Source organism: Mauremys reevesii, linkage group 6 (genome assembly GCF_016161935.1).
Source record: "Mauremys reevesii isolate NIE-2019 linkage group 6, ASM1616193v1, whole genome shotgun sequence".
Lineage (NCBI taxonomy): Eukaryota > Metazoa > Chordata > Testudines > Geoemydidae > Mauremys > Mauremys reevesii.
Window position 1 is genome coordinate 36,411,373 of NC_052628.1, and position 23,303 is coordinate 36,434,675.

At 44.2% G+C, this 23,303-nt stretch overlaps 1 protein-coding gene across 4 annotated transcripts in view; it reads right to left on the bottom strand.

Moving 5' to 3' along the window:
* The window catches only part of DEPDC1B (DEP domain containing 1B), a 69,718-nt gene that overhangs the window by 25,270 nt on the left and 21,145 nt on the right, over positions 1-23,303 (bottom strand). For all 4 annotated transcript variants that reach the window (XR_005600409.1, XM_039544603.1, XM_039544602.1 and 1 more), the window contains 4 exons: positions 9,390-9,525; positions 5,982-6,109; positions 4,518-4,648; positions 3,164-3,211 (listed from right to left, as the gene is read on the bottom strand). Coding sequence is in view for 3 of the 4 variants with exons in the window: in XM_039544603.1 (XP_039400537.1) it covers positions 3,164-3,211; positions 4,518-4,648; positions 5,982-6,109; positions 9,390-9,525 (443 nt within the window). In the remaining variant the exon portion in view is untranslated. The remainder of the gene's footprint in view (positions 1-3,163; positions 3,212-4,517; positions 4,649-5,981; positions 6,110-9,389; positions 9,526-23,303) is intronic.

Genomic DNA, 23,303 nt, shown 5'->3' on the forward strand with positions numbered 1-23,303 from the left:
CACAGCAAATAAAATGCCAGGTTGCTGACGGCATTCATGGAGCAGCTCCTCACAGTGAATCACTGCTTCTGAGCCCAAGAAACAAGCACTGATTAGTGGAATCACATTGTAAGGCAGGTTTGGGATGCGACAAAGTCCACATTTCTGGATCTGCATGCCAAGCTCACTCCAGACCTCCACCGCAGGGACACCAAAATAAGAGCTGCGTTGACAGTGGAGAAGCAAAAGGTGATCACGTTCCGGAAGCTTGCAATGCCAGATTGGCTAGTGAGTGATAGCAATCAGTTTGGAGTTGGAAAATCCACATTGGAGGCTGTTGTCATCCAAGTGTATAGGGCTATGAAGTGTACACTGCTGCACAGGACACTGACTCTCAAAAATGTGCAGGAAATGGAAGATAAGATTTGCAGCCATGGGGTTCCAAACGGCAATGGGACAATAGATGGCAAGCACAGCCCTATTCTGGCCTGGGCCCACCTTGCCAGCGAGCAGATCAAGAGAAAGGGATCCTTTTCTGTGGTTGTACAAACACAAGTGGATGACAATGGACACTTAACTGATATCACTGTGAGCTGTCAGGGAAAGCACATGATGCTCACATCACTAAGAACACAGAACTTTTCCAAAAAGCTGCAAGCAGAGACATTCTTCCCTAGCAAGCACATTCACGTTAGTGATACTGAAATGCCAATAGTGATTCTGAGGGACCCAGCCTACTCCTTGCTCCCCTGTCTCATGAAGCCATACAAAGAATACCTTGATACACCAGAGAAAGATTCAACTACCAGCTCAGCTAATGCAGAATAGGTACTGAATGTGCCTTTGGTAGGCTGAAGGGTCAGTGGCATTTTTTACTCACTAGATTGGATCTCAGTGAGGAAAACATGACCAGCAGTATAGCTGCATGTTAAATACTGCTGTGAAGTGAAGGGGGGAAAACTACCACAAGGATGGAGGGGCAAGGTGGACCAGCCGCCTGCTGAATTTAAATAGCCAGACACAAGGGCTATTAGAAGAGCCAACAGCTATACATGAGGGAAGCCTTAAAAAAATATTTTGTCAGACAAGGAAAAGTTGTGTGACACTTTTATGAAATAGTCTGTCTTGTAACAAAGCTTAAATACAGGTCAGTTATTGCCTCCCATTATCAAATTCTGTAATGCATCTATAATGCTTGGTATAAGCTAATATACAGTAAGTTTCCAAAAACAAAAACAAACTTTAATTTTGTTGCCTGTTTTCTGCACACAATAAAGTGCAAACATATAAGGTACAAACCTTTAAGCAACGCTAACAGGATAAACCAACCTTTAAAACCCCCAGTTAAAAAAAAACACAAGCAAACAATGAACATTTATGTTCATATACATAAAAATTATTTCAGCATAAAGCATTGTGGCTGATCCTGGGATTTTCACAGTTGGTGTATAGCTATGGTTCTCCTTGTTGTCTGCTGGTGTGGAGTAATGGGGTAAGGATGTACACCCTGTTGTCATCTTTTATGTTGGGTGTGTAGGGAGCACCAACCATGATTTTGGAAAGGCTACTGAATCATGAATCTTTGGGCACATAGGTCAATAATGCTTTGCAACATCTGAGTTTGTTACCTGAACAAAGCCATGGTGTCCTGGTGCATTTACAAATGCAGGAGAGGAAAAAGGACTGAGAGGTGCAACAACTACTCTCTCCAATCTCGGTCCTTTTTCATGGTCAGGTCATAAGGCTCCTCCAAGCCATGTTCACAGTCAAGAGGCCACAGAGGAAGGGAGGATTTCACAGCACATATCCTTTCTTATCGGCTTCTCTATCTTCCTGACATAGCTCAGATGTTCAGCCGGCATAAAGGGGGTACCTAAAAAGAATGGCTGTGAGGTAGGAATCCCCCTCACATTCTTTGCAGTGAAGACTGATGCAAAGAATTCATTTAGCTTCTCTCCAACGGCCTTGTCTTCCTTGATCGTCTAGTGGATGCTCCGACTGTTTGGCAGGCTTTGGCTTCTGATGTCCTTAATACATTTTTTGCTGTTCACTCTTCTGTCTTTTGCTAGTTGCTCTTCAAATTCCTTTTTGGCCTGCCTAATTATACTTTTACACTTGACTTGCCAGAGTTTGTGCTATTTTCCTTAGTAGGATTTGACTTCCAATTTTTAAAGAATGCTTTTTTGTCTCTGACCGCTTTTTCTCTATTGTTTAGCCATGGCGCTTTTTCTCTTTTTGGTCCTCTTATTGTTTATGTAATTTATTTATTTATTTTGATTTGGGACATACATTTTATTTTAGCCTCTTTTATGGTGTTTTTAAATAATTTCCATGCAGTTTATAGGCATTTCACTTTTGGGACTGTTCTCTTTCATTTCCAATTAACTAGCTTCCTCATTTTTGTGTAGTTCCCCTTTTTTAAGTTAAATGCTAGAGTGCTGGATTTCTTTGGTATTTTCCACCCTACAAGTATGTTGAATTAATTGCATTATTGTCACTGTTACTGAGTGATTCCACTACATTCACCTCTTGGACCAGATGCTGTGCTCCACTTAGGACCAAAACAAGAATTGCCTCTTCCCTTGTGGGTTCTAGGACTAGCTGTTGCAGTCATTAACAGTGTCTAGAAATTTTATCTCTGCATCCCATCCTGATGTGATATATATTCAGCCAATATAGGGATAGTGGAAATCCCCCATTATTATTGTGATTTCTGTTTCTGTAGCCTCCCTATTCTCCCTGAGCATTTAACAATCACCATCACCATCTTGGTCAGGTTGTTTTTTTTTGTTTTGTTTTGTTTTTTAAACTTGATTTATTTTCACTCCAACTGCTGCTTTAGTTTACTAGGGGTGAGCCATCCATGAATAACATGGTTCCTGAATCTCAGTATGCATAAACACCTGCTATAACATTTTATATATATATATAAATGCGCCACATGCCTAAAAAGGTTTTGTCAAATGAAAGCCAAATAGTTAAAAGCAAAACAGCTTCATATACTCCAGGAAATATGTTGCATTGGCAAGAGTATTTACCAGATGACCCTAAAGATCTTTTCATCTCTACTTGCTAGGATATGAATCGGAGGACATAATTCTGACCCTTTAACTAAAATGAATTTGGTGAAGTGAGATAGGAGTTACTTCAATTTTGTTTTTATTAGAATTGTTTATATACTTACAATTTGCTAGACACTTCATTGCTGACAGTACCCAATGAGGTAGCTCTTCTGCTCAGAAGGGGGGTTGTGGAGAAGAGATGAGAATTTAGAACAGTTAATACATTAACAGTCTGGCATAATACAACAGAAGTTTAAATCACATTTACTGAAAGACTTTGGATTACAGTTCTCCAACACCTTAAAATACTGTTGATTGGGTTACTCCAGGGACACACACTGTCTTAGATGCCATTGGCCAAATTTTATACCAGTTATACTACTCCAATCTTATAGAGAAATGTGCAATAAAGTAGTTTATGAATCAGTGGCAAACATATCTACATTTCAATTGAGACATTTCCCCCAGTACATCAAAATATATATTTTTAACAAGTATCAGAGGGGTAGCGTGTTTAGTCTGGTCTGTAAAAAAGCAAGAAAAGAATCCTCACCATAGACTAGACTAAATGTTTGTTGCAGCATGAGCTTTCGTGGGTGAATACCCACTTCTTCGGATGCAAGAAGAATTTTTAACAGTAATTTTAAAATACAAGGTTTGGCTGGAGGTTTCAGTTGAAAATAGGGAAATTGTGGAAGATTTAAGAATATACTGTTTTAATGCTTCAGAGACATTATCAGAACGTAAGAACGGCCATACTGGGTCAGACCAAAGGTCCATCTAGCCCAGTATCCTGTCTTCCAACAGTGGCCAATGCCAGGAGCTTCAGAGGGAAGCCCAAGTACTATAGGGGACTGATGTGACAGTAGGAAAAGGCATAAACTCCTGACACCTAGAGTGAAGGGAGAAGGATGAGGGAGCCCTGACCTTGATGAATGAAAATGTGTTAGTGACAAAATCTTCCACTTTTACTCTCAAGTACCTTTGCATCTTGAAACTTTGAACTGCCTGTGGATAGATCAGGGCAAAAAACAAAGACTGATTCACACTGGTAGGGCTCTTCAAAAGCTGACTTAATCCTGATCAACAAGAAAAGATATACCAGTATAAAGACACTGGTTAGGGTTGTCTTTTTAACCAATATATTTATACTGGTATAAGCCCTAATGTGGATGCAGTTACACTGATATAAAGGTGCCTTATATCAACATAGCCTATTTCGCTTCCTGAACTGGAATAATCGATACTAGTATAAGCACTTTTCTATCGGTATAAATGTGTCCACACTAGGGGAAGGATTTCCACTTTAACAGCACAGGTGTAGTTAAAGCAAAAAAAACCTTCTTGTGTAGACAAGCCTTAAAAGACCCCAAGACAGCCAACAATACAGCCTTAAAAGGAAAAAAAATCACTTAGAAGAGCTATAATCAACTTAGGAAGGTTTAAAAACATAATAAAAATCTCCAGCCCACTCACTTGTTTTGTCTTCCAAAATGACGATGCCCTGTTTATTGACATTGTACACATTGTGGATTATATGCTTTGGGTTCACAAGTTTTGTATCCAATACTTCATCCACAGAATCCAGGCCCAAAACTTTTTGCAAACTGTTAAAATAAATAGTTTACATCATCTGATTTTTGTATATATTAAAACACAAACTGAAATGGGGAACCATTCACTTGTTCAGATCAATTCCTTTCTGTTTGTTTTTGTCGTCTTTGGGGTGTGGAAGCTTGAGGCAGTTTCAAGTACATTATTTGATCATTCATATTTTCATTCTGCACATTTCATTGATGTAGATCCAGTTCATTTTATAAAAATAACATGCCATTTTAACAGTTTACACTGTAAACATTATCAGTTAGGTTCTACCTGCGTTGTCGAACAGCCAGTGTATTTTTTTAATCAGAGGGGAAAAAGTATACGCATACAAAATAGACAGCCCCCTACATTGTGCAGGATATTAAATGTTGGATTACCTATAATAGAATATTGATTAATAGATTTCAAGGTCAGAAGGGACCACTGTGATCATCTAGTCTGAACTCCTATATAAGACAGGCCATAGAATATCTCCAGAATAATTCCTTTTGAACTAGAGCAGAGGTCCCCAAACTGTGGGGTGCACACCCCCTTGGGGGGTGCTGAGGAAAGTTTGGCGGGCATAGCTGGGGCCCGGGCCAGCCCCATGGAGGGCAGGGAGGGAGCGCCATTCAGCTTTGCTCCTGGCCCCGCACCCAGGGCCTGGCCCCCAGCCCCAGCTGTGGCCCCAGCCTCAGTCCCCATACCTCTGTCCAACCCCAGCTGGCCCCCCACCCTCAGCTCCTGTGGGGCAGAGGGTGCAGACAGGTGTAAGGAGGGTGCAAGGTAAAAAAAGTTTGGGGACTACTGAACTAGAGCATATCATTTTTAAAAGAAAAATCCAATACTGATTATAACATTGCCAGTGATAAACTGTCCCAATGGTTAATTACTCTCACTGTTAAAATTTTACAGCTTATTTCTATATGTAGGAAGCCTGTAGAATTGTTTTCATCCAGCTGATCAGATCTTCCATTTCCTGTGTCCTCAAACTAAATACTGCACTTATTAAAGATTTTTAGGATTTCATGCTCCCAGAAGAGCTGTTTGAATTTTACCATTGTGGAAAGAGAAGGGAGGAAAAAGATTCCACCACACTACACAACACAACACAACCCCAAACAGAAAAATTAGCTATATACTGTCATAGAAAGAGGAATTGTTAAAGCTGCTAAATACAAAAGATTATTCACAAATCACAGGCTGATAGTCAAATAATAAGTAAGTCTAATTAGTCTAGCAAGCATAGGCCTAATGGCAGTATAGCAGTAAAGAATGGGTGACATTATGAGAAGGTGAGACTATTACCCAGTATACACATTAGCCTAAAGGTGGAGGACTCACAAATACACTTACTGTGATAGCATCATGGATTTCCATATCTCTTCTATATTTGCCTGTGTTAATTCTTGGCGGTGCACAAGTCTGCAAGCTGGTACTTCTCCTATTGCTATACTGTGACGTTTGAACCACATTTCAGAATTCTGGATTACAAAAGAAAAAAGGAGCACATTCCTTTACCTATCAATTTTTTCAATGATAAAATAGTATAGCATTTGCACAGTATGGCATGCTTCCTCTGCCAAGCATTTTATGAACATTAACAAATGCTCGTAAAATCCAAGAACAGTAAGTATTACACGGCTACCCCGATATAACACGACCCGATATAACGCGGGTTCACATACAACACAGTAAAGCTCTGCTCAGAGCAGCGTGTTAAGGGTGTCGGGCCAGGCCGGGGCTGAGGGGTTCGATAAGGGGCAGACGGTCTTGGGGATGGTCAGGGGCACCCCCCCTCAGAGTCTGGGGGGCAGGAGCTGTGGGAGGGTACTTTTGGGGGGCCCACAGTTCCAGAGTGGCCCAGGGGATTAGCAGGGGGCTGGGAGCAGTCCGCTCTGCTTCCCTCATCCCAGTCCCAGCTGTGTTACTAGGGGGAGGGGGCTTGAGGGAAGGGATCCTCCTGCACCCACCAGCAGTGGTGGAAGCGGAGCAGCCCGGCCCCAGCCCACTCCACCAGCTCCCAGCCGCGGCGCTCCGCTTCCTGCCACAGGTGAGTGCAGGGCCTTTCCCCAGCAGCCCCCCAGCAGCACGGCTGGGGCCGGGGCAAGGAAAGCAGAGCGGGCTGGGGCCACGTTGCGCCGCTTCTCGCCACAGGTGAGTGCGGGGGGGCATCCTTTCCCCAACCTCTCTGCACTCACCAACGGCAGGAAGCGGAGCGCCGCAGCTGGGAGCTGGAAGGGTGGAGTGGACTGGGGCTGGGCTGCTCCGCTTCCCGCCGCTGCCAGTGAGTGCCTGTCAGGGGGCGTGGGGTGTGGATAGGGATCAGAGCAGTCAGGGGACAGGGAGCAGGGGGCTTGGGGGGTCTCTGGAGGGGGCGGTCAGGGAACAAGGAACAGGGGGGGCCCAAAGCAAGTTCGATATAACGCGGTCTCACCTACAACACGGTGAGATTTTTTGTCTCCCGAGGACCGTGTTATATCGGGGTAGAAGAAGTGTATGTACCTAGGATCTCAAGCAGGGCTGTGCTTGGGCAGCTAGCCTGCACTGCCATGGCCACACTGCATTGGTTGAACTCTCTTAGCTTTTTGGCTATGTTTGCACTGCAGCTGGGAGAAGTAATTTCCAGCTTGAGAAGATGTACACCTGCTAACTCTGCCTGAACTAACATGCTAAAAATAGCAGAGATCTCTGACTGTGTTTACAAAATCCTGAAACAATAGCTCTGAGGTCTGAACTGTGCCATTAATTTCAAAGGATGATCATTTAGATGCCAACAATAGTTGAAATATCAAGTGTTAACAATTTCACTGATCAAAGCACGTAAGAAAGACATTTTCATATTATCAAAATCTACACCTATTTCCAAAGAGTGCATGGGGAGCATGTGCTTTAACAAACACACAGGATTAGCCCAGAGGAGGGTTGGTGATATGAAGATGTATAAATTAAAATGCTCAGGCCTTTAAACAACATATGTCAGGGATGCAGGCAGGAGCACAATTGGTTTCATGTTTATGATGTGGGGTGGGGAAGGCAGTCTGGGAAATGCTGGGATCAGGTAAGGATTAAAACAGAGATATCCTCCAAGTTCACACAGCAAAACAATCCAACACAACCTTTCTCTGTAACTGCAGCACATTTTACTCATGGGGGAAATTCTGCGCCTAAAAATTCTGTGCATAATATTTGAAAATTCTGGAAAATTCTGCATGTTTTATTTATCAAAACATAATATAATCACTCCACTTTCAATTATTTCGGTAATTTATTTCATGATACCTGTCAACAAGTATGTCAATAATACAGACAACAGCAACAAAGATTTCCCCCAAGAGTAGAGAGTTAAAGAAAGCCCTACAACAACCCGGTTCCAGTTGGAAGGTACTGGAAGGAGCTGTGTGTGGCCCCCAGAGCCCAGACACCTGCACTCCCATCCCCCCCGGAGCCCAGCTGCAGGACAGCCCCTGGCTCAGACACCAGGATCCCCAAAGCCTTTACTCCCCCCGCAACTTCTTTACTGTCCCACCAGGGGACATGGTGTGGTACAGCCCTGTCTTTCCTTTGCCAGAGCTGCCCTTCCTTTGCCCTTCCTTCCTCTTCCTTTGCCAGAGCTGGCTGGGTCTCCCACCCCTGGGAGAATGAGGATCAAAGAGCGTGCAGCCTCCAGCCCAGCCAGTCTGGGTGCTCGACTCACTGCAAGCTGGGATCCGCAGAGTCCAGCGGCCCCTAATTGCGGCCAGAAATTCTTTGGGGAAAACAAAGAATTATGCAAAATTCTGCATTTCACAGTGGTGCAGAATTCCCCCAGGAGTAACATTTATTGTGAGTGAGTATGTGGAAGCCATAAAAACTGTAGCTTTATGAGAGTTAAAAAAACTGGTCAGGACCATGTGCAACATTCAAGTGAAACAATCATGCAATACGATTCCAATACAATGACCATTTTATCCTGGAATGAAACAAATTTGTTGTTGTTTTACAGTACATTGGTACATAAATTAAATGCCAAATATATAGATTCATACATTCCAAAGCCAGAAAGAAGGGACCATTGTGTCCTGTATAACACAGGACATAGAACTTCCACAAAATAATTCCTAGCATCTCATTTAGAAAAACATCCACTCTTTATTTTAAAATGGTCAGTGATAAGAATTCACCACAACCCTGGTAAATTGTTACAATGGTTAATTACTCTCACTGTAAAAAATGTATGCCATATTTCCAGTCTGAATTTGTCTAGCTTCAACTTAAAGCCATTGGATCATGTTATACCTTTCTCTGCTAGACTGAAGAGCTCATTATTAACTATTTGCTTCCAATGTAGATACTTATGGACTCAGCCCTCTTTGTTAAGCTAAAAAGATTGAGCTCTTTGAGTCTATCACTATAAGGCATGTTTTCTACTCCTTTAATCATTCTTGTAGCTCTTCTCTGAACCCTCTCAAATTTATGAATTTATCCTTTACAGAATTTACCAAATACAGAATTTAATGTAATTTGTGAACATAAAAATAATCAAATGAGAAAGCAACCCATTTGAGAGAGAAAATCAAAACAACCAATGAACAATAATTAAAAATGAAAGAACAATGGCTTACTATAAGCAAAAACTCAACATAGCAAAAATCTTTATTTCTTTTAATTTTTCTTCAGCCAAACACTATACATCAAAAAAGAAGAGATCGCTAGTTTATTTTATCCCTTTATTTTCCTTTCAGAATATCCAATATTTTAGAAACTGGAAACAAGAAATCTTACCATCATGAGAGGCTTCACTGGGATGTGTTCTTGGGAAGTGCCTGCTTCAGGAACATTCCAGTCTGGAATTTTAATTACTTCCTTTCTATATGGAGGCCTTGTTGGATATGGTTTCAGTGGTGAAGAAGGAGGAAACCTAAACAACATTAACGATAACACTTCAAAAAAAGCTTCTAAATATTGTGCACTTTTATACACCTCTACCCTGATATAACGCAACCCAATATAACACAAATTTGATATAACGCAGTAAAGCAGTGCTCCAGGGGGGCGAGGCTGCGCACTCTGGTGGATCAAAGCAAATTCAATATAAGACGGTTTCACCTATAACACGGTAAGATTTTTTTGGCTCCCGAGGACAGCATTATATCAAGGTAGAGGTGTATTTACTATTTTCAACCTGTGTCTTTCTATACTACTTAATATGTGGGTGCGCATATATACATCTAGTATGCCTGATTACTTCTCCACATTAGGAGATGTTGATCCTGCTAGGAAATGTTTAAGTGGATTCTGCTTTCTCACTGAATCAGGTGGGTTGTCACTCATTTGGACCTCTTAGATTACATCTTCACTGAAGAGATAATTTGGGCTCCTCCTTGGATGTTACCCCTCAGATCCTTCTCATTCACATACCAAACACTTTCTCTCTAGGTTAGTGGTGCTTTCATCATGAGCTAGCTAGCTGGCTATCTGGGGCTAGAGCAGGGGTTCAGGACCCCTCAGGCAGTCACATGGTTCTTACATAGGTGGTTGCAAGCCTCTTACCCCAAACCCTGCTTTGCCTCCAGCATTTATAATGGTGTTAAATATATAAAAATATTTTTAATTGATGGGAGGGTCACACTCAGAGGCTTGCTATGTGAAAGGGGTCACCAGTAAAAAAGTTTGAGACTCGCTGGGCTACAGTCTAAAAGGATTTCACATGAGCTGGTAACCCACTCCCTTTGCAGTGAGGCCACAAGGCAAGTCATTTGAATGCTGACAGTCCTCCAACGATTTCCCAAATCCCTCTGTGTTCCCAGAAGGAAAAACAAGTTTTCCCACAATTCACTGGGAAACAATCAGAGCAGCTTATCATACAGCAGTACAAAGAACCATGGATTATGTTCCCAGTGATCCACATAGATCAACGAAGCACCAGTCAGAACATAGTAACTTGAGTGTGACCTTGCAGTGGCTGCTCACACCTGAGCTAAGGTAACCCAGGTGCTCAGATGCAGCTGCTGATGACCCAAGTTCCCTCTAAGCTGTGCAGCAGCCTATTAAGCACAGTGCAAGCATTCAGAGCTGCAGCGGAGAGAGATGCCTCTCCCCCAGCCCTGGAACTGCCATGGTGGGGACTGGCGCCCCAACTCAGCCTGGACAATACCAGGTTTATAATGGCACCAGGCCCACGCTCAGCAGGGGTCCTGCTGGCCCAGCCCTCCACTTCACTTATGCTGTGGCCCTGCGGCCACAGCGCTGGCTCCTCTACTCTCCGGCCCCTCCCCTGCGCTTTTCTAAGCCCGCCAGCCCAGGACTTCTCCCTGCTTCCTCCTTCCCCTCCCCCACACCTATTCACTCCTCTCAGCTGGCTGGCAAATGTCTCCTCTTTCTGCCTCCACCCTCTGTCACTGGCAGGCAGCAGCCACCGGCTGCCTGGCAGTGACGGGGAGGGAGGAGGGGACAGAAAGGAGACCACAGCTGCTCCTACTCCTCTGGGCCACCACTGAGGGACAGGAAGCCCGAAGCGGCGGACTGTCACGGTCGGCCCGGACTGTGGACAGATCTGCTGCAGCCGGGGAAGAGGGGCCCCTCCCCTGGCCACAACCCAGCCCGGCCAAGACCTGCCACAAATGGAGAAGAGGTGTCCCTACCCAGCCCTGGCCCAAACCTGCCACAGGTTGAGAAGAGGCGCTCTAACCCAGCCCAGCCCCAGACCTGCCACAGCCAGCAGAGAGGTGCCATGGCCCCAGCCTCGGAGCTGCCACGGTGGGGAGAGGTACCTCTCCCCTCCAGCCCAAGTGCTGCTATGGGGAGAGAGAACTGGGGGGAGTCCTCTCTTCCTGCTGTGGCCCCAGGGCAGCCTGCACCCCAAACCCTCATCCCCAGCCCCACCCTAGAGCCCGCACTCCCACCCAGAGAGCTCAGCCCCTCGTGCACTCCAACCCTCTGCCTCAGCCCTGAGCCCCTCATCTTTGGCCCCACCCCAGAGCCTGCACCCCCAGCCAGAGTCCTCACCCCCCTGCACCCCAACCCTCTGTCCCAGTCCTGAGCCCCCTCCCACACTCCGAACCCATCAGCCCCACCCCCGCCTCATTAATTTTGTTACGTGCACCTATATAGAGATGATGTGGGGCCACGTCCGGCCTTTCAGACGTTTTAATCCGGCCCTCGAGCTCCTGCCGGGGAGCAGGGTCCGGGACGTGCCCCGCTCCAGCACTTCAGCCAGGGGCTTGCTCCGCTATGTGTCTGCTGTGGCACCACGCAGCTCCCGGAAGCAGCAGCATGTCCCCCAATCCGGCTCCTATCCATAGGGTCAGCCAAGGGGCTCCGAAGCTCCCATTGACCGGGAACCATGGCCAATGGGAGCTGAAGGGGCGGTGCCTGCAGACGGGGCAGTGTGCAGAGCCGCCTGGCTGCGCCTCTGTATAGGAGCTGGAGAGGGGACACGCTGCTGCTTCCGGGAGCTGCTTGAGGTAAGTGCTGCCTGGAGCCTGCACCCCCAGCCAGAGCTCTCAGCCCCTCCTGCACTCTAGCTCCCAATTTCATGAGTTTTCATGGCCTACCATACAATTTCTATTCCCAGATGTGGCCCTCAGGCCAAAAAGTTTGCCCACTCCTGCTCTAGTGTATGCACTTTGTTTTACGGCAGCTTGGGAAAGGTGCCTGCTCATCCAGTCTGGATGTGTTTTACTTTCAAAACACAAAGATTAAAGAAAAATAATAAATTAAGTCAACTGTATGATTTACTATTTGTGTCACAACCATGCAACTAAACAATGAGCTGTTCATAACATCTGGAAATCTGAATTTAAAAAAGGCTTGTTACAATAATGATCAAATAAAATCAAATCTTAAAACATGAAACTCATGTAAAAAGAGCCTAGGAGGTAAGACTAATTCTCTGTGGAGGACTTTCTCCTGAGGGTAGAAGAGCTGGAGAAACTTGAAGCATTCAGGAAGAAAGTCTAGATTCCAACTCCTTCTGGGTAAGGAGAAAGCTGTAGCTAATACAAAAGAGCGATCCACTCTGGGCAACACAGGGTTAATGAGCTAATATGGGTTTAGGTAGCCCCATCCCACCACACCTGTAAGAAATGTCAGATTTGGAGGAACTTAAAAGGGAAAGAGATAGTATTGTTGGTGGCAGACCAGAAAGGAGAGCAGAACTCCAGTCTCCAGCTCCTGGAGAAAGGGTTGACTGAAGGCAAGAGCATTTCAGATGACCACTGCCCAGCAGCACCTCCCTAGAGGAAGAGAGGGCTTGATGCTGATCCAGCTATTTGAGGGGACTATTTTCCCTATATTAATCTATGGGACCACAGCTTAACAGGAACATGTTTGGTATGGTGCTCTTTCTTCAGATGGCAGGACTATTCATTTGTGTTTCTTTTTTGTGTTCATTGATAACCCCGGAAGGAGCAGACTGTCCAGGGCTCAGCCAGAGGCCGAGTCCCTTACAACTAGACTAGTGTGATGGAATGCCCAGCCCTGCAAAGCAGAGGCCTTGGTGAGTGCAGGGGCCTAGTCCAGGGGGCACTCCAGGGAAGGAGCCTGGTGACAATGTGATGAAGAATAGGGGCATTATCTTCTTACTCCTGGGGGAGGCTTGAGTGACCGGGACTGCCAAATACAGTAGGCCTAAAGATGTGACATGACATGGATTTGGAACATCTTCTAAAATGAATGACCAAGAACCAGCAACAGTGGGTCCAGCAGAAACAGCTCCTGCAACAGATGGCTGCCCATCAGCAACAGCTAGTCCAGGACTTAGGGGCACAACAGCAGCAGCAGTTGGTCCAACAGATAGTGGCTCTGATGTAGCCTCTAGGGCCTGACTGACAGCCCCTGGAGGTGTGGCTGTGCCAATGAGATTTGCAATAACTTGGACATGTTCCTGAGGACATTCAAGAAACAGGCAAAGGCAGCCCAGTAGCCAACCGAGCAGTGGGCCATCTTGTTAGCACCTTACTGACCAGGCCAGCACAGGTTATGTACCATGGGCTAAACTCAGCAGCAGCACAAGACTACACCCAGGAGAAAGCAGCTATACTGGACTACCTTGATATCACAGTGGAGACCTTTTAACTGTGGGTTCGGTGAGGAGAATACCTGCAGGCAGCCAAGGCTCCAAGTAGTGGCCCAGAGATTGCCAACAAAAGTCTCTCAATCATTGAACCCAGAGACTTAGACTGGGGTCCAAATTGCTGAGCTCATCTTGGTGGTACAATTCACCCATATACTCCAACCTCGGGGGTCAGGATTAGGTATTTAAACACTGAGCAGAGACCATTGCCAATGCAGTCCAACTTATGGAGTACCATCTGACTGCAGAAGCTTCATCGATGTCACATGCGGGCCACCTAAGATAAAAAGGCAGCTCTCGAGTTGAAAGAGAACCTAACTGGAAGGATCAGAGGCCTGATGGCCTGGTTCCAGACCTGAGGCACCAACCTCTAAGGGCCCCAGGCTGGTCCCCATTGGAAAATCCAGACACTCTAGGCCCAGACTCAGATGAACCTGAAGTCCTCTTGCCAGGAAAAACACAGAGCGGGAGCAGGTGAACTGCACAGGGAGAGGCTACCTCAGGCATTAGGCCATGGGCTACAGTCCACCTGGCAAGCTGTGGGAGTCTACTTTTCACATGGGCAGCCATGACACCTGTATCATGAATGCCCCCATGGTGGAAAGCCAAGCCCATAAGATAACACCAGCTAAACTAACTGTCCCTATCAGTGTAAATGGGACAGAGGTGATGAGCCTGGTGGATTCCAGGTGTGGTCCCGAACCTTGAGAGAAACTGTTTTCTTACAATGTATTTGTGAAGGTATTGAGCACTATCCTAGTGCACATGCACAATTAACTGTAGGGGAATACACAAACTGGTTGAGTGGGCAACAAAAAGGCAGCTGAAGTTCAATGTTGATAAATGCAAAGTAATGCACATTGGAAAACATAATCCCAACTATACATATAAAATGATGGGGTCCTAAATTAGCTGTTACCACCCCCAGAAAGAGAGATCTTGGAGTCATTGTGGATAATTCTCTGAAAAACATCCACTCAATGTGCAAAACAGCTAACAGAACGTTGGGAATCATTAAGAAAGGGATAGATAATACAGAAAATATCATATTGCCTCTATATACACATATGGTATGCCCTCATCTTGAGTAATGAGTGTAGATGTGGTCGCCCCATCTCAAAAAAAGATATATTGGAATTGAGAAAAGAAAAGAGCAACAAAAGTGATTAGGGGTAGGGAACGGCTGCCATATGAGGAAAGATTAACAAGACTGGGACTTTTCAGCTTGGAAAAGAGATGACTAAGGGGGGATATGATTGAGGTCTATAAAATCATGACTGGTGTGGAGAAAGTGTTATTTACTCCTCATAGCACAAGAACTAGGGGTCACCAAGTGAAATTAATAGGCAGGTTTAAAAACAAACAAAAGGAAATATTGCGTCACACAATGTACAGTCAACCTGTGGAACTCCTTGCCAGAGGATGTTGGGAAGACTATAACAGGACGATAACAGGGTTCAAAAAAAGAACTAGATCAGTTCACGGAGGATAGGTCCATCAATGGTTATTAGCCAGGATGGGCAGGAATGATGTCCCTAGCCTCTGTTTGCCAGGGGATGGATCACTTGACGGTTACCTGTTCTGTTCATTCCCTCTGAGGCACCTGGCATTGGCCACTGTCGGAAGACCAGATACTGGGCTAGACAGACCTTTGGTCTGACCCACTATGGCTGTTCTTATGATCCTGGTAGTGGGGCTGGTATCAACACTGGCCTATCCCATTATCTTAGGACAGAATTGGGAGTACTCTCAGAGGCAGGGGGTGGAGTTAATATGGGCCTACAAACCCCAGAAGGGCTAACTCAAGAGTCCCTTGGAACTGGGGACTCAATTCCCTGGCCAGCGTAGGTAAGGAACTGGACCCTGTATGTCTCCAGCTAATGTGAGAGATCATGGGCTTGAACCCAGGCCTACAGGTCCCCAGGCAGTGCTCAGCACATGGCCACCGCCTAGCAGCTCACCTGAATAACTAGAGAAGGGAGCCAGAGAAGCACTAGCTCATAACGGTTCCCACCCTCAAAGTTCCTCACTGGGAGAAACATCCAGCACCACCAATTAGCTGGAAAGCTCTATTTAAACCAGAATGAGTCACAGGAAGTTGCATGAGCAACTAAAGGAATCCCTGGCTGGCTGCTACTATAGACTCTGCCTATCTACATGATTCCTGAGCCCTGCTTTCCTGCCTCTCTGGCTGTTTCTGGTTCTTGTCCTTCTTAACCCAGACAAGGGTGACCAGAAGTCCCGATAAAATCGGGACTGTCCTGATATTTAGGTGTTTGTCCCGCGTCCTGACCGATCTTTGGTCGGGATAAAATTCATCCCAATATTTTGCTCCGCCAGTAGCACTGGGGTTTGTTTGTTTGGGTTTTTTTGCGCTCTGCCGGTGGACACCGCCCCCTCCCATGTGTCCCGATATTTTCTTCCTCTCATCTGGTCACCCTAACCCAGACTCCCATCTATTCCTGGTACCTGCCTCACTCCAGGTCCCTGCTCCTACATCCTACCCAACACTTTGACCCCGGGCTTGACATCTGACTCTGTCTCTCACCTTTGGCTTGGAACCTGACTAATCATTAAGCCTGACTGCCCATGCACAGTCCCTACAACCAAGAGGAAGCTCCCACAGAAGTGCCAGCCAACAAGGAACTTAAAATGTCCCCCTCCTGTAGGGGGCAGGCCTAACTAGAGGGACTGAGAAATTTTCCCCAAAATTCACTACCTTCTCCCCAACTGATCAAACATTTTCATTGATTTTCAAAGGGATTTTCACACGCATACACCGCTGCAATCAGACTGAAGTCAGCTCTGTGTAAGAGGACTTGCTCAGCACTCACGTGCACACCCCTTTTGGGAGATAGTGCAAGACAAACACAAAATAATACTGTGTAGAAAAATCTGCACAGCGCAAGCTCATAAAAATCCAACCTCTTCCTCAGTGTGAAGAGAGATGTGCATGACTTCTTGCCCTCCCAGGTAGAAATTACATAAACTGGGTTTTATTATAAACAAGAAATAAGTTTATTAACTATAAAAGGTGAATTTTAAGTGGTTAAAGAGATTGCAAAAAGAATAAAGCAGATTACCTTCATCAATAAACAAAAGCCACAGACTGAGCTTAACACATTAGATAGGAAAGATACAAATTAACAAATTCTCGTCCTGAGTGATAAACAGGCTGGCAGATTCTTAAGGCACAAGTTGCCTTGGCTTTCCCAGGTTTTCATACACAGGCTAAAGATCTTAGCATGGGACCATCAATTCTCACCGTTCTGTCTTTTTTCCTCAGGTATTTCAGGTGTGTTGTTGTAGGGAGAGTAAGGACCCTTCATGTTGTCATTGTCCCTATTTTATATCTTCCCCCCACTTGCTCGGAAGCATTTCTTTAATAAGCCACTAACATTGTTTGGCTTCATCCAGTGTAGCACATTTGAAATACAGAGACATGGTCAATATTCCCAGCTTCAGATACAAAAATGATACATGCATACAAATTGGATAAACACATTCAGTAAGTCATGATCTAAAAAATAAAAAGGAGTCATATAAAAAATGGAAACTAGGTCAGATTACAAAGGATGAATATAGGCAAACAACACAGGAATGCAGGGGCAAGATTAAAAAGGCAAAAGGCACAAAATGAGCTCAAACTAGCTATGGGAATAAAGGGAAACAAGACGACTTTTTATCAATACATTAGAAGCAAGAGGAAGACCAAGGACAGGGTAGGCCCACTGCTCAGTGAGGAGAGAGAAACAGTAACAGGAAACTTGGAAATGGCAGAGAGCTTAATGACTTCTTTGTTTCAGTCTTCACTGAGAAGTCTGAAGGAATGCCTAACATAGTGAATGCTTATGGGAAGAGGGTAGGTTTAGAAGATAAAATAAAAAAAGAACAAGTTAAAAATCACTTAGAAAAGTTAGATGCCTGCAAGTCACCAGGGCCTGATGAAATGCATCCTAGAATACTCAAGGAGCTAATAGAGGAGGTATCTGAGCCTCTAGCTATTATCTTTGGAAAATCATGGGAAACAGGAGAGATTCCAGAAGACTGGAAAAGGGCAAATATAGTGCCCATCTATAAAAAGGGAAATAAAAACAACCCAGGAAACTGCAGACCAGTTAGTTTAACTTCTGTGCCAGGGAAGATAATGGAGCAAGTAATTAAGGAAATCATCTGCAAACACTTGGAAGGTGGTAAGGTGATAGGGAATAGCCAGCATGGATTTGTAAAGAACAAATCGTGTCAAACCAATCTGATAGCTTTCTTTGATAGGATAATGAGTCTTGTGGATAAGGGAGAAACGGTGGATGTGGTATACCTAGACTTTAGTAAGGCATTTGATACGGTCTCGCATGATATTCTTATCGATAAACTATGCAAATACAATTTAGATGGGGCTACTATAAGGTGGGTGCATAACTGGCTGGATAACCCTACTCAGAGTAGTTATTAATCCCAATCCTGCTGGAAAGGTATAACAAGTGGGGTTCTGCAGGGGTCTGTTTTGGGACCGGCTCTGTTCAATATCTTCATCAACGACTTAGATGTTGGCATAGAAAGTACGCTTATTAAGTTTGCGGACGATACCAAACTGGGAGGGATTGCAACTGCTTTGGAGGACAGGGTCATAATTCAAAATGATCTGGACAAATTGGAGAAATGGTCTGAGGTAAACCGGATGAAGTTTAATAAAGACAAATGCAAAGGATTCTAGGATGCATTAACAAGTGTGTTGTGAGCAAGACACGAGAAGTCATTCTTCCGCTCTACTCTGCGCTGGTTAGGCCTCAGCTGGAGTATTGTGTCCAGTTCTGGGCACCGCATTTCAAGAAAGATGTGGAGAAATTGGAGAGGGTCCAGGGAAGAGCAACAAGAATGATTAAAGGTCTTGAGAACATGACCTACGAAGGAAGGCTGAAAGAATTGGGTGTGTTTAGTGGGTGTTGGGTGAAAACAGAAGACTGAGAGGGGACATGATAGCAGTTTTCAGATATCTAAAAGAGTGTCATCAGGAGGAGGGAGAAAACTTGTTCACCTTAGCCTCTAATGATAGAACAAGAAGCAATGGGCTTAAACTGCAGCAAGGGAGATTTATGTTGGACATTAGGAAAAAGTTCCTAACTGTCAGGGTGGTTAAACACTGGAATAAATTGCCTAGGGAGGTTGTGGAATCTCCATCTCTGGAGATATTTAAGAGTAGGTTAGATAAATGTCTATCAGGGATGGTCTACACAGTATTTGGTCCTGCCGTGAGGGCAAGGGACTGGACTCGATGACCTCTCGAGGTCCCTTCCAGTCCTAGAGTCTATGAATCTATTAATCTATAACCTTTCCAATGATACCTTACATAAGCCATCTTGCATAAAGTATCTCTTAGTCATACCATATTCACATCACAACCATATTTCCGTGAAGAATATGGGGTTTAATGTCACAACCACCATCACCAAAATCCCTCTTCAAAAGAATCTTTATGATCCAGAGACATAGCAAAGCCTTGGCAGGGATGGTTTAGCACAGGGGTCGGCAACCTTTCAGAAGTGATGTGCTGAGTCTTCATTTATTCACTCTAATTTAAGGTTTTGCGTGCCAGTAATACATTTTAACCTTTTTTAGAAGGTCTCTTTCTATAAGTCTATAATATATAACTAAACTATTGTTGTATGTAAAGTAAATAAGGTTTTTAAAATGTTTAAGCAGCTTCATTTAAAATTAAATTAAAATGCAGAGCTCCCCGGGCCAGTGGCCAGGACCCGGGCAGTGTGAGTGCCACTGAAAATCAGCATGTGTGCTACCTTTGGCACGCGTGCCATAGGTTGCCTACCCTTGGTTTAGCAGTATCCGAAGAAGGGCACCAACTCTCACTACAGACAACAAAAGCCTCCTCCACACAAATTTCACAACTCTAGTTGTATGTCTTACAAGCAATATAGTTAATACCCTCACTACTAATGTAACATTTTGGTATTTCAACTACTACATCATTTTTTGAATTTTAAATTACCATGCCTGCGGTACTTTTCTTACTGTCTTTGTCTAATTCTCTCCCTCCTTTCTTCCAAGGAACCTCCATTTCATCTCCATTGTTTCAGCAATCCCACTTCTGCCCTTCCTACAGTCCCTGCTGCCCTCCCTGCTGAAGCCATAGATTCAGGAAGAGTGATCAATAGGCAGAAGCACTGGCTATGAGGAAATGAAACAGACTGCCAGGAGTTGGCTCTATCAATGAATAAACAATGGTACCAGCATTTTGTACAGTGAGGGAAGATTGTCACACCCCAGTTCTAACCTCTTCCCCACTGGAAGGAGGATAAAGTAGGCTATCATACCTCTCTCACAGTAAGAGGTACTAGTGGGCTTGTTCACTTCCTCTTGATAGCACTGAGATCAGCTTTCGGCAAAGTCACCCGTTGGGGTTGTGGAACCAACAGACGGACCACCGCAGGCTTTGAGATGGTTATGGTTAATCTGATTAATTACCGATATTCATAGAAAGCACCCTAGATACAGCAAACCAAGGCTGACCTTTGGGGCTAGTGAAGCCTTCAGCTGAGAGTATTGGGTGGGGGAGGGGGTGGGAAAGAGGGAAACAACACCCCAGAGCAGTTTATGGCTGAAGTGATGACTGGGGACAGTGCCAGCCACACTGCCACCAGTAGTGAAAGGGCTGCCACAATCCTCTCAGATGCCAGCCAGCCATCTATCTGAGGTGCTGGTCTTTTTTCTGAGCAGCTTTAAATGCAACTTCCCAGATTCCAGAAACTGCAAAACCTACAGGTGTCAATGCTTTTATACATCACACTGAAATATTACACCCAACAGCACTGAAGCCTCAAGTTGTGCCAACCAGTGAGGACATACTGATGTATAAACCATAGGGTATTTGCCAATACAGAAAGATAAGTATTCTCTTGCATTAGGCTGTACTTAATATTCAGATTTTTGGTGGCTTAATTTCATGAGCAATTTAGGGATTTGACCATGTGCCTGGAAGTTTTAGTCAGAGTTTACTCACTTATTTTCTCCACTCCTATAAAACAGAAATGGAAGACTACCCTTTACATCTTTCCATAATGGTCTTACATACTGTATCATTGAAAGTCACCACAAAAAGGATCAATTTAACAGTTTATATAAAAAGTATAAAAGTGAATACTGCCCCCCAAATTTGTGTAGTATTTGTTGATTCAATTAAAAAAAGGAACATCGGTACATCCACCTCTTTTTCACCCCTACCTACACCATTATAGCTGAAGATATATAGTTGCAAAGCAGCATTAAGACAAGTCCACCAGAGGGAGCTCCCAGGATATTAAATATACTGAAAAATAAAGATGGAAAGCTAAAGTTGGTTTAGTGCATATTGAGCATGGTTGGGTACTTGAAATCCAAACTCCACAGTCATAAATGGCTTAAAACAAGTCAAAAAATATATATCAAGCATATTTGAAGAAAGATTGTGTCTATTCAAGAAGAAATCATGCAAAATTCTTGATTTCACTCAAAAATTGCCTAGCTGATGTTTTCCTCTCTGCAAATATTAAGCAGAAAACACAAAATATATTGGGCACTTAAGGATAAGAACTGAATACCCACTAGAGCCAAGAGAGTGCCATCAATATTTCACAGAGTTTAAGGCTAGAAGGGATCATTAGTTTAACTAGGCCAGTAGTTCTCAAACTTTTGTACTGGTGACCCCTTTCACATAGCAAGCCTCTGAGTGCACCCGCCCCCATATAAAATAAAAACACTTTTTTATATATTTAACACCATTATAAATGCTGAAGCAAAATGGGGTTTGAGGTGGAGGCTGACATCTTACAACCCCCCATGTAATAACCTCGCAACCCCCAAGAGGTCTGCACCCCCAGTTTGAGAACCCCTGAACTAGGCTGACCTACCACATATCACAAGCCACCACATGTCACCCAAATACCCCTATATTGAGCCCAAAGACTTTAGTTAGAGCAAAGCATTTCAGTCCTCGGGAGACTAAGTTGTTGTGTATCACAAGCAGAAAACAGGATAAACTAAGTTGCCATCAATCACTGAGGCATTCACAATGGCATGGAATTGATTAGCTGAGATATGACCAGATGACCATCGCACAAGGGTAATTAATTTATTTTTTTAAAGGTCCAAATTTCTTGGTCAAGGTATAGTCAAGGTCCAGAGTCCACAGAAAAATAATAAATAATAAAATAATAATAAGTACTACATAAAAAGACTTTGGGGTCAATTAAAAAAACATCTGGCAGTCCGGATTTGGCCCTCAGTCCACCTATTGACTACCCCTACCCTAGCCAGGTGATCCGCGCCCCATGCTACAGGGGAAGGTGGAAAAAATCCAAGGTCCCTGCCAATGTGACCTGGGAAAAATCTCTCCCCAACCCCAAATCTGATGAATAATTCTGAGTATATCTGGTCAATTGCAGGAAATAAAATTCCTTCCTGCCCAGTGCAGGTGGCCAGTTGAAGCCCTGAAGTATAAAACTTGACAGTCATGGTCTTTAATGCAATGCTGCAAGGGTTATGAGCATGCTGAGGGCCATGCAAGCATTCCTGTACTCCCCATGAAGAGGAGGCTCAGGAAGGAAGGAGATGAACTGGGGGATTCATAGAGTTACAGATTCCAAGGCCAGAGGAGACCATCACAACTATCTGGCTCAACTGCTTGCACACCCAGGCTGAGGAATTTCCCCTAGAAAATGCATTAGAGTTTATCTTTTTAAAAGATTCCTAATCTTGTCTAAGGGTATGTCTACAATTCAACACCCCCAGCTGGCTCATGTCAGATGACTCTGGCTTGGGCTATGGGGCTGTAAAATTGCAGTGCAAAATTTTAGGCTACAGCTGGAGTCCAAGTTCTGTGACTCTCCACCCTTGCAGGGTCCAGAGCTTGGGCTCCAGCTTTAACATCTACACCACAATTTTACAGCTCTGTAGCCTGAGGCCCCAAATGTTTAACTGCAGTGTAGACATATCATCACAACCACCCAAAAGACTCCAATTGATTGTACCACTTCCACTGGTAAGGTTTTCCAATGTCTGATTGCCCTAATAGTTAGGAAATTGCATCTTATTTCAAGACTAAATTTGTTCAGCTTCTAGACATTAATTTTTCTTATGCCTCTGTCAGCAAGATTTGAAACCCCTTACTACCAAAATGTTTTCCATGTGTAAGTACCTAAAACATAGCAATGAGGTAACCTCTCAAAAAAATTTTTCCCCCAATAAGCTGAATAAGTTGAACTCCTTAAGCCTCAAATCATATGTTTTCCAGCTCTAGGATCATTTTTGTGGCCCCTCCTTTGAACTCTCTCCAGCATTTCCACATCCTTCTTGAAGCCCAGACACCAGATCAGCACATAGTATCCTAGCAGCAATCTTACCAATGCTGCATACTGAGACAAAATATCAATTCCCTTCTTCTACTTGATATTCCCCTCTATACATGCAAGGATCAGATTAGTCCTTTTTGCCATGACACCACACTGGGAACTCATGCTAAGGCAATTTTCTACAAGTTTTTCTCTGAGGCCTTGTCTACACTACTGCTTAAGTCGAAGTAAGTTACATTACTCAGGGGTGTAAAAAAACCCATCCCCCTGAGTGATGTAACT